Source organism: Echiichthys vipera (genome assembly GCF_963691815.1).
Source record: "Echiichthys vipera genome assembly, chromosome: 10".
Taxonomy (NCBI): domain Eukaryota; kingdom Metazoa; phylum Chordata; class Actinopteri; order Perciformes; family Trachinidae; genus Echiichthys; species Echiichthys vipera.
This window is the reverse complement of record NC_139835.1, coordinates 15,260,946-15,274,189: the sequence shown is the minus strand read 5'-3', so window position 1 is coordinate 15,274,189 and position 13,244 is coordinate 15,260,946. Positions and strand designations below refer to the sequence as shown.

General features: G+C 42.8%; 1 protein-coding gene across 4 annotated transcripts in view; it reads left to right on the top strand.

The window, feature by feature from the left end:
* The first annotated feature begins 467 nt into the window (after positions 1–467).
* The window catches only part of erbb4b (erb-b2 receptor tyrosine kinase 4b), a 341,421-nt gene continuing 328,644 nt past the window's right edge, over positions 468–13,244 (top strand). For all 4 annotated transcript variants that reach the window (XM_083921859.1, XM_083921857.1, XM_083921858.1 and 1 more), the window contains exon 1: positions 468–804. In XM_083921859.1, coding sequence (XP_083777985.1) covers positions 726–804 — 79 coding nt within the window. In that variant the 5' untranslated portion in view covers positions 468–725. The remainder of the gene's footprint in view (positions 805–13,244) is intronic.

Sequence of the window (13,244 nt, the reverse complement as noted above, 5' to 3'; positions counted from 1 at the left end):
CGTGCTAGTACTAGGCATCACCCTCACTAAACTACCAAAGTACAGTGCTGACAGTTCAGTTCAATACTAGATCAACAACACTCCCAATATGAAACTATATCTCATCAAATATGGATAGAGAGTGCGAGGGAGAGCCACCTATAACTGATATTCAGCTCAATTTCACCCATTACGCCTATAAATCCTTTTCGCAGCATTCAGCGCTGCTGTGTTCAGTGTGACAGGTGCAACGAAGCCGAAGCACAAATTCATGAGGTTATGGCATCTTGTGTGAACCAATGGCAGCGCGTGCTGCGTTGTGGCCGGAGGGGTTTAGGGTGATTGTCGTGCACCTGTGCCAATCACGAGTCAGTGGGAGGAGTTTAGAGGCTCGGAGGTGTGTCTGAAGAATACGAGTCTACAGCTGCATACTGTATCCAAGTCGGGGAGTAATGGCATGAGTACTGCTTTATATTGTTTAGACAAGCTTTACAGTGCGCGCGTTGGAAACTAACACTCGCCTCTTTCTGTTTTCACGTCAGTCACCAATTAGGCCCGCAGGCACTGAGAGGAGAGGGGGAAGGACTGTCGGACAAACTGTAAACTTAGTCAAAAGCGACTAAAGTCCCCAAACTCACAGGCTGAAGAGGCTTCAAGCGCAGACGATTCATCCTTTCTGGCTGTTTCAAGAAAGGATACGCTGCTGGACATGTGAATTTTAAAGGAGATACTTGCCAAGCACAACAATGAAACCAACGACTGCCCCGTGTTGCTTCGGCTTTCTCCTGACTTGCGTCTTGTTCGGGTCGAGCTCTTCACAATCAGGTGAGTGGACGCCATCCGTGCGATCCCCGGTGCGCAATTTTGTGTGTCCATGGAGCAGCACGGGGCGCACTGAGCACAAACTATCCATGGAGCATACTTTTACATTACTGTTGTTCTCTATATATGCACGTTGCAAAGGGCATCTTGGCTTGACATAAAAAAAAACACACCACCTGCCACCACCATCAGTCAGCATAATGTTGAATATACACCTGGAAAGGAGCTGACGTACAGAGCGCTGAGATGCTGGAAGACAGGTGCTGGATCGAGCAGATGGGAGGTTGTAGCAGGACATATCTATCTGTTGTGACCGAGATGAATTGAATGCAAGTGACTTGCTCTGTTTGCTCCGTGCACAGAGCGGCACTGTTGAATTTAGAGGGAAAGGAGAGCATTTGTTGTCCATCGCACGTGTTCTTTTTAGACACGGCGTGGACAAACACAAGACGAGTGACAGCCTCGCTTTACAACAGGCTACTGTGCTCTTGTCTTCCCTCCTGTGTCTAGACAGGCTATCTAATGCACGGCTGTGTTTCAAAAGTTCCTTCTTTCATCTGTCTCTCTATCTCTTCCCCCGATCCCCCCTGCAGACTAGTTTATCCCAAAATGACAAGGGTAGTAGGGGTTATACACTTCACAAGCGTTGTCATTCAAGGGCACAAACGCATAACTACTTTACTGTAAGTTGTAAGTCCTACAGGGATTTGGTTAAAAAAATAGTCTGTGGTTGTGTTTTGTTACTGATTCTCACCTGTGCAAGTGGTGATAACAGTCGTGAGCATATGCATTCTGTAATAGGGAACAAAGCAAAGCGGATTACCGTGAAATTACATTATTCCTCATTTTATAGTGAGTCCCCTGAGGGGATCCTGTGGACCACATGTTTGGCTGCGTTGTAGCTCGCAGGACTATCACATTGGCAGAGGCAGTACCGTGTGCAGAGGCGCTCTGTACGCTCAAGTATAGGTGCGCTCACCGTGTGTGTGTGTGCGCGCGCGCGCGCGCGTGTCATATACCAGAGAATACAAGGACACTGATACACGTTCGCTTCTTTTATCTGGTTAATTTCTCGTTTTATAGTGAATTTCTTTGCACCCAGTGCAAGTCCCGTGTGTGGAGCCACTTCGACCACCTATGCAGAGTATTTGTTTGCTGTGACTGATCTCCTGCAAATGGATTAAACACAAATAACACACAATGAACAATAATATCCCTTAGTTTAGAAGTCGTTGAATTGTATCGTGTCGGGAAATGAAGATGCGACAATGTCACTTATTTCAATTGCTGCTTTAAAATCTTAAAATAAGTGAAACTGTTTTGCACCAGTGTCACTCTGATTCGCAGAGCGTGTTTTAAGTGGAGAGGAAAAAAAAATACTCTGAATGAGACACTTAGTGAATGCGCACAACTTAACGCACAGACCCACCACTGTGAGAAGAGAGAGAGAGAGAGAGAGAGAGAGAGAGAGAGAGAGAGAGAGAGAGAGAGAGAGAGAGAGAGAGAGAGAGAGGAGAGAGAGTGAGAGAGAGAGAGAGAGAGAGGAGAGAGAGAGAGAGAGAGAGAGAGAGAGAGAGAGAGAGAGAGAGAGAGAGAGAAGAGAGAGAGAGAGAGAGAGTGAGAGAGAAGAGAGAGAGAGAGAGAGAGAGAGAGAGAGAGAGAGAGAGAGAGAGCTGACTCTTATTAATAAAAAAAGAGCATTTAAAGGACTGGACTGTAAATGTTGGTTAACTCTATTTGCCTGCCGAGAATGATTTCGAGAGATGATTTTATAAAATAGAAAATAACAATTACGATTCCTTTTAGGACTACGTGTGTTTCAATAACCTGTCTGATGAGTTTCTCGAAAAGCTCAAGAATCCGGAAGAATCCAGCATGAAGATGGCACGGGCAATTGCCTTTCACATAAACAGGCTGATCCCATTCCCCTGTTGGAGCTCGGTGATCTTGTAAAAGGTGTTTAAAAGTTAGAGGAACACCGAGACCAAAAGTAGGGAGAGCGGATGACACGAATATCGGCGTGAACGCGGAATGAGTGCTGTCTGTGGGAAGGAAGGACAGGGACACGCAAACTGACAGTGTGTGTGTGTTTGTCTGTGTGTGCGTGTGCACCTGCGCGTGCACCTGCGCGTGCAAACGAGTCGCCTGGGTGTGTTGCATTTTTGTATGCATGCTGTAGATCTGTACGAGGCATGTACAAATATGGAAGACACTGCTTCATTTTTTTTCTGATGCAAGCTTGCTCCCTTCGTGAGAAAAAACACTAGCATACTCTGTTCCTGTTTGTTTAGAATCTCTTATCTCCAAAGTATCCCATTTTTGGCAAATGTGAACATCTATTTATTTAGGCCTATTCTAGACCTTTTCTAGACCTTAAATCGAACACAAAAATCACCTTAACTGGAGTCAATAGGTTTTCACATGACAGCAGGGCGCATCGTCACGATGCAAGTCCATGCAATGTACATTGCTTTTCATCTGACTGCAGCTATACACTGCTGATTCTGAGCCATATAGCCACCATCCAAAACTCTATTTGTGTTTATGAATATTCATATATTTTGTGCAGCAGAAGTACAGGGAAGTCACTTGTCCCACATGTGACTCAGTGTGTATGTGTGGAGTGTGTTTCCATAACTATGTAGACAGACTACATCCTAAAATGACCACAATTTACAGTTCTAAGCAGTTTCTTTTTTTCTAATCCAGTGGAAACTTAGAGTTTAGTTTGACTATTAAGGATTCGACTCAAACGGTGGATGGATTACCTTCTAAGAATTAACTGCTCCTTGATTTTGTCGTGGAACTCACTTTTTAACAGCAACACAGACGCTGGTATTTTTTTCACCTTGTTAGTCTATGTGGGTGTGTGTGTCTTCATGGCAAAATGTGATCACCACAGGAGCAGTTTTGAGCCCTTTGCCCGGTGTGTATATTTCTGTCTGTCTGCGGATAGTTTTGCATTGCCAGAGCTAAGTCTCGCTGCACAAATTAACATTCTGTGAATGGGGAAAAATGTTCTGCCTTGTTTGTATTTCTTTAGACCAATCACAATCGTCTTGGGCAGCCTCCGATTGGAGTGATGGTGCTCTTGAAAGATACATAGTTGATAAAGCTGAAGGGGAGGGGAAAGCCTGCTGAAATAGGCAACCAATGGCAGGCTTTATCCAAACATCCGGTGAATCAAATTAGTCTGAATTTCCCCACACACAATTTAGGCCCCTGGCCCCATATTTAGTGTCGTGGCTGGCGTGATCCCATCCCAAGATGATCTCTAGTTACTGCACTAAAATTGACAGTGCAGTTCCACTGTGTAGCTGAAATGGAAGTAAAAATGTGTACTCGGGGGGTCGAGTGAGGCACAGAAAGAGACTCATGTTGTAAAAAGGAGATGTGGGGATTTCTCTTTTTCCATTTCTCTTGTTTTTGCACTCACCACGCTGCAGACTGCCACTTCTCGTACAGTACACCATTCTTTGTTGTGTATAAGGAAAGAATAGTGTCACATTTAATGGCCCACACAGCTCCGCTTCGTCACAAAGCCCTCTTCCAGTCATATCTTTGCCTGCTGTCGTCTGATAAAAGAGCTTTGACCCTCCACCGCCACCAGGCTTTTTATTAGAAGAATGGCAGTCTTTGATTAGGTGCTGATCCACTTCCATTTGTTGGAAAAGGGAATGTGAACCTCTGTACTTCCATCTCCTCTGCCTCTGTCAGGGTGAGAGATGAGGAGCAACTTAAGGCCATCGATCCACTATACAGAAAAAAAAATCTGTTTAACATGATCTAACACTCTTGCTTTTACAAATGTGTTTCCAGATGTAGATTATTCTTTCCTCCATTCTGGTGAGTTTTTGTTGATCCATCCTTTCCAATAAAGTGTTAAATCCAAAAGACATACGAACAGTGTCCTACTGTCCATACCTTGCCTTGTGTTACTGACAGACAAAAGAAAAAATGGCCAGAAGATATTTGCTGCAGAAAAGAAATTCTAACCATTTTTACTGTGTTTTCCTGTCCCAGGGATTTCACCCTGCAGCCAGATAAATAATAAAGAACCTTCTACTCGTGTAATGTAGACTGTAGTTTCATTGTGAGGGAAGTAGAACCATTAGGTTTCTTATAAATCTCTCCACTTATCAACAGACAAACTGCTTTTGAACTGCTGGCATCAATAATACATGCATAGCACCCACAATGCGGCCCAAGAATCCCTCGTGAAAGTCACTCTTTATTCCAACAGGGACTTAAAGTGTTACTTACCTACTCAATAGTGGATCTATGACTTATTGTCCATAATGGTGTTTTTGTTGTTGTTTTACGCCACTGATGGGATATTTCTGTTATATTATTTAATCACCACCACAGGGACTGAGGTGTCTTTTTAATTTCTTTTTTTTATTATATTCGTCCAAGATGTATTAGATTGCCACACATTTCTTTGTTAATATTATACACGCAATTGCACATTGTTTACTAGTTTTGACTTGTTGATGGGCTCATAACCAGTCAGACTATCTGCAGCCACCAGAAATGATTGGATCATATCCTATGTGACCTTTGCGAGCGCTGCGCCCTCATTTATCACCTGCAGTTATTAATGCGCCATACGTGTGCATGTGTTTTGCAATGCATCATTGTCAGCTCAGCTGTTCAATGTTCTTTTTGTGAAGCATGTCATAATTGGTTCGGAGCATCACACGTGTCTGTACATGCTTAATTTTGCCAGTTGTTTATCACATGGGTATTTAAAATGCAAATTCTATGTTTGAAGCGTGTTTTACGAGCAATTAGATTACTGCAGATTTGATAGGGTTTATTGAAAACACACGGCTTTGTGGTGTTTTTCTCTACTGTGTGTTCCTCTACTTTTTATGGTTTTCTCTTTTTGTTTTCTGTAAATTGAGCGAATGTGTGTGAGAGAATGAAAATGAAGGGAGCGAGAGAGAGAGAGAGACAAAGGGACACACACACACACACACACACACACACACACACACACACACACACACACACACACACACACACACACACACACACACACACACACACACACACGCACACACTCACACACACAAATACACAATACTCATAGCCTCTGTGCAACACAGGCCCTGAGTGCTGAATATACAGCAACCCCAGCCCTTCAGTAACAAGGTAGTGCAACAAACAATCACATACATAAACACAAGCGAGGTCTTGCTTGATATTTGCCACAGCTGGTTTAGAAAAATTGGGGACATACGTTTCTGTAGTTGGGAAATCAATTTGCTGTTTTAATTAGGTTGGCAAATGTGCGTTTAGGGCCACCAAGATGAGCTTGCAGCATGAAACACAATACGATCCTCATCTTCTGTTACCATTCTTTGTTCAGTGTGTTGAAATGGCATGGGCACAAACAACAGTCTATGTAAAGAGGATAAAGGACTGTCAGTCAAAAATCCCTTCCTAGACTTATTCTCTCTGTCTCACCATTGCTGTAAGCTTCAAGTCTGGAGGTGTAAATAAGTTATTTGTACAAAAGGGAAAGCCTAATATTTGTTGAAATGGTAAAAATAGCCGACTCTGTTGACACAACCAGCAAGCAAGTGAAACATTGACCAAAGCCTTACCCTCTCTCAGTCTTACCTGACTTCACTTAGAAAGAAATGGAAACAAAGCTTATCTAAATACTCTGCTATGCAGTTAAAGGAGACAAATCATGCTAATTTTCTGGTTCTTGTATTTTGGGTTTGTACTACGATATGTTTATGTGCTTTAATGTTCAAACAACGTTTAATTTTTTTTTTTAGCACACTGTGCTGGAGCACCTGCATATCTTTGCATTTACCCTTTGTCTGAAATGCTCTGTTTCATTCCCCTCCTGAGCAAGCTCGGTCTGCTCTGATCGGTGTGCGTTTCTGGGTCTTTCACATCTGTCTTATTGCAGTCGGGGAATGACTGTATAGGCACTTTAGCAGAAATTTATACCTATATAGTATAGTTGTGACATCGAAGCCGTACATAAGTTCTGACGGCTCCTTTTAAAGGCAAATGAAAATGTGTGTATTTTTTTTACAAGATATCAAACAAGCAACTGTTGCAACATTTCTCCATTTAATATTTTAAACAGACAAAGATTGCTTGGGATATTTGAATAATATTGTTTGAAAGGAGTCTTTGGAAGACTACCACACACTTACTCACATACATACTTAAATACTATGCCTTTATCCTGGGCCACCAAATGTGCGAGATCCAGGCCCTTGAAAGTCTCACTCCTCCTGTGTTCACTGAACAATGTAGATGTCGGAGTCTAAACGCACCATGTATGTCTGTCAGTTTGTGAGACTTTTGATCCCCTTTGTTGTTGCTGCTCCTCTTCTCACAATAAGCCCCACATCCTCCTGGAGGCTGCAGAAGGCTGTCAGGCACTGACCCCTTTGACAACCACGTTTTGAGGGTTTCAAGATGTGGTGACAAAGGGTCTGGGAAACATGCGCATATACTGTATGTGTGTTAGTGTGTGTGTCAGCTGTGTCTGTCAGTGTCTGTTTGTAAGGCTGCATGGTTGGAGGGATAGAGGGTGACTGACAGACTAACCAGGCTCCAGCGACTCCCTCTCTCTCTCTCAGCTCCAGTGTCTGCATGTTCCTCGTCCTCCGCCCTCCCTCTGCCTTCATCTGTGGCTTTGTAAGCCTCCACATAATGTGGGAGCATTAAAATGACAATGGAAATTATGGCTAATCTTTGTTAAGACACACTCATTACCGCCACGTTTCAGAATGAGAGTCCAATGATAAGAGTCAGTCTGCTGTGTTTTTTTCCTCGCTCTGAAGCGACGGCCTGACATATTAGAGTGATGTGTTTTATTCTCACTTTTTTGTGTAATTTTTCTATTCCCGCTCAAAGTTAATAATGGTGGCAAACATATGAAAGGATGATAATAGGCTGACAACTTGGGCATGAAAGACTGTGCTCCACCTTCAAACGAGCTTTTCATGCAGTTCTGCATGTGGGTGTGTTAAAAGGCTGATTTCTCTCGACTCTCTCTGTCTCTTTCCTCTTTTAGTAATCCCCTTATAAAATATTCATAGCTAATCTGCATTTACAATGTAATTACAGACGGGCTTTTGAGTGATATCGGATATGGCCGGCGGAACACACGCTTCCCACAAAATCTTGATTTGGTGATTTGTGTGCCTGAATAAATACGAAACAGGCTTGGGGTGTGGTGAAGGTTCAACTTTATATGTTTAAACAAAGCAAACATTTTCTAAAGTAGTCAGTCAGTACAACTGTAGCAAGAGTGTACATTGTAATGTGATATTACATTTTCTTTTTCTTTGGGGCCTTGTATTGCCTTCCAGTAAAGGAGTTACGGTAAATCATTCACCATCTATGATGCTGCTGTGCAGGCGCTTATTATGATGGCTCCAGCAGAATGAAATGTTCAAAACTATGCCTTCTGTCCTTCTGTTTCGCCTCCATTGCTCAAACCCTGTTCCCATCTTTTGGGCACTGCTGGCCTCCGTTTAGTGCTAATGGAGCGGTGTGCCCTGTATGCTATTCTTGCGGGTCGATTTTTCACTTGTGTTAGAGGAGAGGGAGGGTGGCGTCCTTTTAAATGAAGCACTTGGCGTTTGTGACCTGTAATAAATGAGTTTGCAGTCAGTCATGGCAGCTGTAAGGAGACATCTGGGAGCAAGAGAGAGCGCGAGAGAGCGAGAGTGTGTGTGTGTGTGTGTGTGTGTGTGTGTGTGTGTGTGTGTGTGTGTGTGTGTGTGTGTGTGTGTGTGTGTGTGTGTGTGTGTGTGTGTGTGTGTGTGTGTGTGTGTGTGTGTGTGTGTGTGTGTGTGTGTGTGTGTGTGTGTGTGTGTGTGTGTGTGTGTGTGTGTGTGTGTGTGTGTGTGTGCGCGCATGCGCGTGCGTGAGGGAGGGAGGAGATATTCAGACTTTCCCGGGAAATAGTTTATCTATGCAAGGATGAAAAATGGCTGCACCAAACATGCTATCACTTATTAAAAAAAAAATCCTATTGTGAAATGTTAGCAGTTTACTATAAAAATGTGACAGAGAATTCAGATACTGAATGGTTATACAATGGATAACCTTACTCCAGTACCTCTGGGATTAATATTAAATGACTATGTTATCACCATTGAATACCATAGCAGAAGAAATGTAAATTTGAGCACAACAAGCGCAGTAGAGCACATGATAAGTCTCTGAATATTCGTCAAATTGTCATTTTGTCATTAGGGATGTGGATGAGGAGAATCAAAGGAGGAATCAGAGGATACAATAAAGAGAGATAAAACAGCCTGAGACCAAAATAAGTTGAAAATTAAAAAGCGTGCTAAAAGTGAAAATAATGTTCAGATTTGATTTCTAATGTGTCCCGGGTGACACATAGGATATCTTTTTCCGCCTTTAAAGTGGAGCTAGGCAGTTTTCAATTAAAGGTAAAAAAAAAATCTAAAAAAAAACAACAGAATTTGAAAATACACATCCCTACTCCCTCCCCTCTGTGTCCTAAGCCCCTCACCTATGAGGAACGTATTCTCATCAACATGTTTGTATAACTCTTGAAAAGTTATGCACAAAAATCTTTATGTTATTTTACAAAATATGACGTGAAAAGATTTGTATATCTTAGTTATATCTCAGTTGTTGCTAATGCCGGACATAGCATCTTTTTTTTCTGCAGGACTTTCTGCTGTTGAGTAAGGCTCCCACCATCTGTAAGGAGGTGCACATGCATCTGCATTTGTAGAACAGCCATTAGGAACGCCCTCTCTCTGAAATGACCTGTGATTGAGCCAAAATCTTGAAAACAAAGCCAAGAAGATTTGCAGTTTTTGTCTCAGACCACTTGAAGTACAAAATGCTGAAGGGTTATTATTGCAAAATAAAAATGGCATACCACAGCTGTAATTCCTCCTTTTAAACTCGTTTCAGACATTGCATTTATTCTAATACTTGATTTCATCTTGTATTGTGTAAAGGCAGTGGTATGATTTGTGCTTGAAAATATCTTTACTGACATACTACCCTCTAAAACATGACCAGTTACTGAGTAAATACTGAAATGTCAGTTGATTTCTCAAACTTGCTTTGAGTTTTTATTTATTTATTTTTTATTGGAATATTGATTTTGTTCCAAAACAGAGAGTGGGAGCTGGAAAAATACCAGGATCTCAGTGCTTGTTGGAATAATCATTAAGTTGTTATTATTGATCGGCAGGTTTCTCAGTCATGTATGCCCCTTCGACGTCAGCCGAAGGTACTCTCAACGTTACCTACTGAATCCTTTTGTATGTTCCATTTTTTCAGGAAATCAGTATCTATCTGATCAATGTAATTAATTATACTTTTAGATTATATAAGTAACATGAACTACACTTCACTTTCATGCGAATAGATTTTTTCCTTCAACGCTAAAGGAAATGTCGGCACTCTTCTTAGCCTCTGTTAGAGGGCTGTCGCTGGTGTGAAGCAGCAGTCACCTTGCAGCAGAGTAGAAATAGCGCAGCTCTCTTTCTCTGGATGTGAAGGTACATAAAGCACAGGATGAGAGGAGCAGGAAAGGCAATTGACCTTGGCTGCTTTTGGGGGCTGGCTATATAGTCGTCCGGATGGATGCTACGGTTCTGCAGCTTGGCAGAGAGGGAGGGGAGGGAAGGGGGACAATGCTGAGTATGACAGTTATTGCTCACAGTGTAGAAAAGCACATTTCCTTTTGAATTTATGCATAATTGTTAAATGTGAACCATTTTGCAAAAAAAAGGCAATTCTGGAAGCAACATCTTGTTTTAGTAGCACCTTCCGACATACAGTTTTAGAGAACTGTGGCAGCAAGCTGTGTGTGTGTGTGTGTGTGTGTGTGTGTGTGTGTGTGTGTGTGTGTGTGTGTGTGTGTGTGTGTGTGTGTGTGTGTGTGTGTGTGTGTGTGTGTGTGTGTGTGTGTGTGTGTGTGTGTGTGTGTGTGTGTGTGTGTGTGTGTGTGTGTGTGTGTGTGTGTGTGTGTGTGTGTGTGTGTGTGTGTGTCAAATGTGAGAGGAGCTGACTTAGTGCAACTCAGGTCCAAAGTCAACAGTGCCATTTTCGCCCTGCTGTGCTCGACTGTTTACCTGAGACACGGGTGCTTTATCTCAGCCAGTCACAACTGCACATGTAAACACACAGGGGGAGTATCACACTGTACTGTGTATCATGCTGTTTCAACCCCCCCTGCCTTTGTTCCAAAACCTCTACCCCACAGAGACACATTATCCCCCGATGGCAAGGTGAATGGGGTGCTGATGTAAGATTATTTGTAGCAGTCAGGGTAAGACAGAAAAAAAAGAAGAGATGGGGGGGGCAAATTCTCCTAATTTTAGCCAGAGAAGGTCAGGCAGGCAGCAGAGTACACGAGAGGAGAGGTGTCTTTTGGCAGGGATGGAACATGGGTGAGTGTCTCGGGAGTCTTGGTTAAAGTGGTCGCTATCACAAGAGCCGGACGGACAATTAATCAGCAGCGGCCCAGAGGGGGAGCTGGGGCTCTGACAGAGACACTTCATTCTGTATAGGACACACACACACACACACACACACACACACACACACACGCGCAAACGCACACTGATAGGCTCACCCGTAGCTTCTTCTCACCTCTTTCTTTTTGCTTCTGTCCTCGTGGCTTATCTTATCCTTGTGTCCTCCTTCTTGTCCTTTCTTTTCTTTACTCCCTTCTTATGCTCCTCTTTTTCTTTCCTTGTGTCATCTCCCTGTCTTCTCTACCTCCCTTGACTTTCTTCTTGTCTCTTTTTTTTGTTTTTTTTCTACTTTTCTCACACCTTTTTCCTTTTCACTCTGTCCTCCTCTCCTTTCCTCTCCTCTCCTCTCCTCTCCTCAGACATTTGTTTAGGTCTGTGAACCTCTTGATTATAATGAGATGAGAGTCCCTCTTGTGACCGGACAGCTGACTCCAAACTCTTACAGAGTTGGAGTGTCTCGCGGCTGTCGTGGAAGACAGGGAGGTTGGGAGAGAGGAAAAGCAAGGTGAGAGAGGGTGGACATGTGGCTATACTTCACCCTAACCACCCCTTCCCTTCTTCCCCACGCTCATCCCTCCATCCTTGCTGTTTCACCCACTCTCTCTCCCCCATGGCCGGGGCTGAGTGATTGATGGATTCAGGTTTGACATGGCCCAGTTCACCCGAGGGCACTAGCAAGGACACTGGTGAGATGTAGCCAGATGCTGGGAAGAGGCAGACAGAGAAAGTAAAAGACAAAGACAGGAAAGAGAGTTTATCAGACACTGTTGACCATTATGCCTTGCCAGGGTTGCCAGGGTGAGTAAGCTTTTCCTTAAACGGTGCATCTTGTCTCCAGTTTTCCATTGCATCACACTGTGGCTTTTCCACCATAACCAATGCAATGAAATAATATGATTGTAACCGAATGTGCATTAATGGTAATGAGTTTCAATAATGAACCTTATGGCTGAGTGCAAAATGTAGACATTTTTCCAGATAGAATTAGAGCACATTGACATTGCTCACTATTTATAGCTAAACACCGGTGGATGTTTCATTTATGAAAGGGATTCTAAATGGTTTCACAGCACTGAGAATTGTAGCAGTTTCTCAGCACATTCAGTCCTAAGGGTGATTAAATCATTTGAAATGTGCATTTATAGATGACAATAGCATCATACTGTTGTCTGTACACACTCTATACACAGCGCACAAAAAGCAGGGTTTAATTCAACAAGAAACTGATTATAGAATGCATTGTTCATATTATGTTGCATTGGTTGGAGATAAATGACAGTATAATGCAAGTATATTGTTGTTGATGTCCCTCATCTTCAATCTCTACCTCTTCTTTTTAAACCGTGCAATGTATACTTATCAACAGGTCCGTATGGTCTGTTACGAAAAGTTATGCATACAAATTTGTATGAAACAGCAACGGGAAGTGGACGGCGAAACCATGACTGTTTGGTTATGCTTGGTGTTGGTTGGGTTTAGGGACGAAAATTACCGTTGTGTCACCTGTTAAGTTTAGGCAATAAACGGTGATTGTTATGGTAAGGCATCAAAATGACTTGGTTAGGATCACAAAAATTATCGTGGTTTGGTTTAGTGCATCCAGGACACAAACACCACCGCCACCGGAACACAAACTCAAGTATTCCAAGTGAAAGTCCTGTGTTCTTGGACCCATCCATCACTCTGACCTGCCTGCCCAAGTGGACATCAGCGGTCTTATACAACATCACCTGCATTTAATGTGGAATACACACAAATTACTGTGCATTCCTTTTCGTATTTGACTATATGTAAGAACAGTGAATGAGAGCAGCCTCAACAGTGACACATGAACTGTATTGTTGCATTTATCCATGAAGATGTTTTCTGATCATAAATGTACCTACAGTAAGTCAACTGTATGCGTGTCTCCGAGTTGAATTGAGT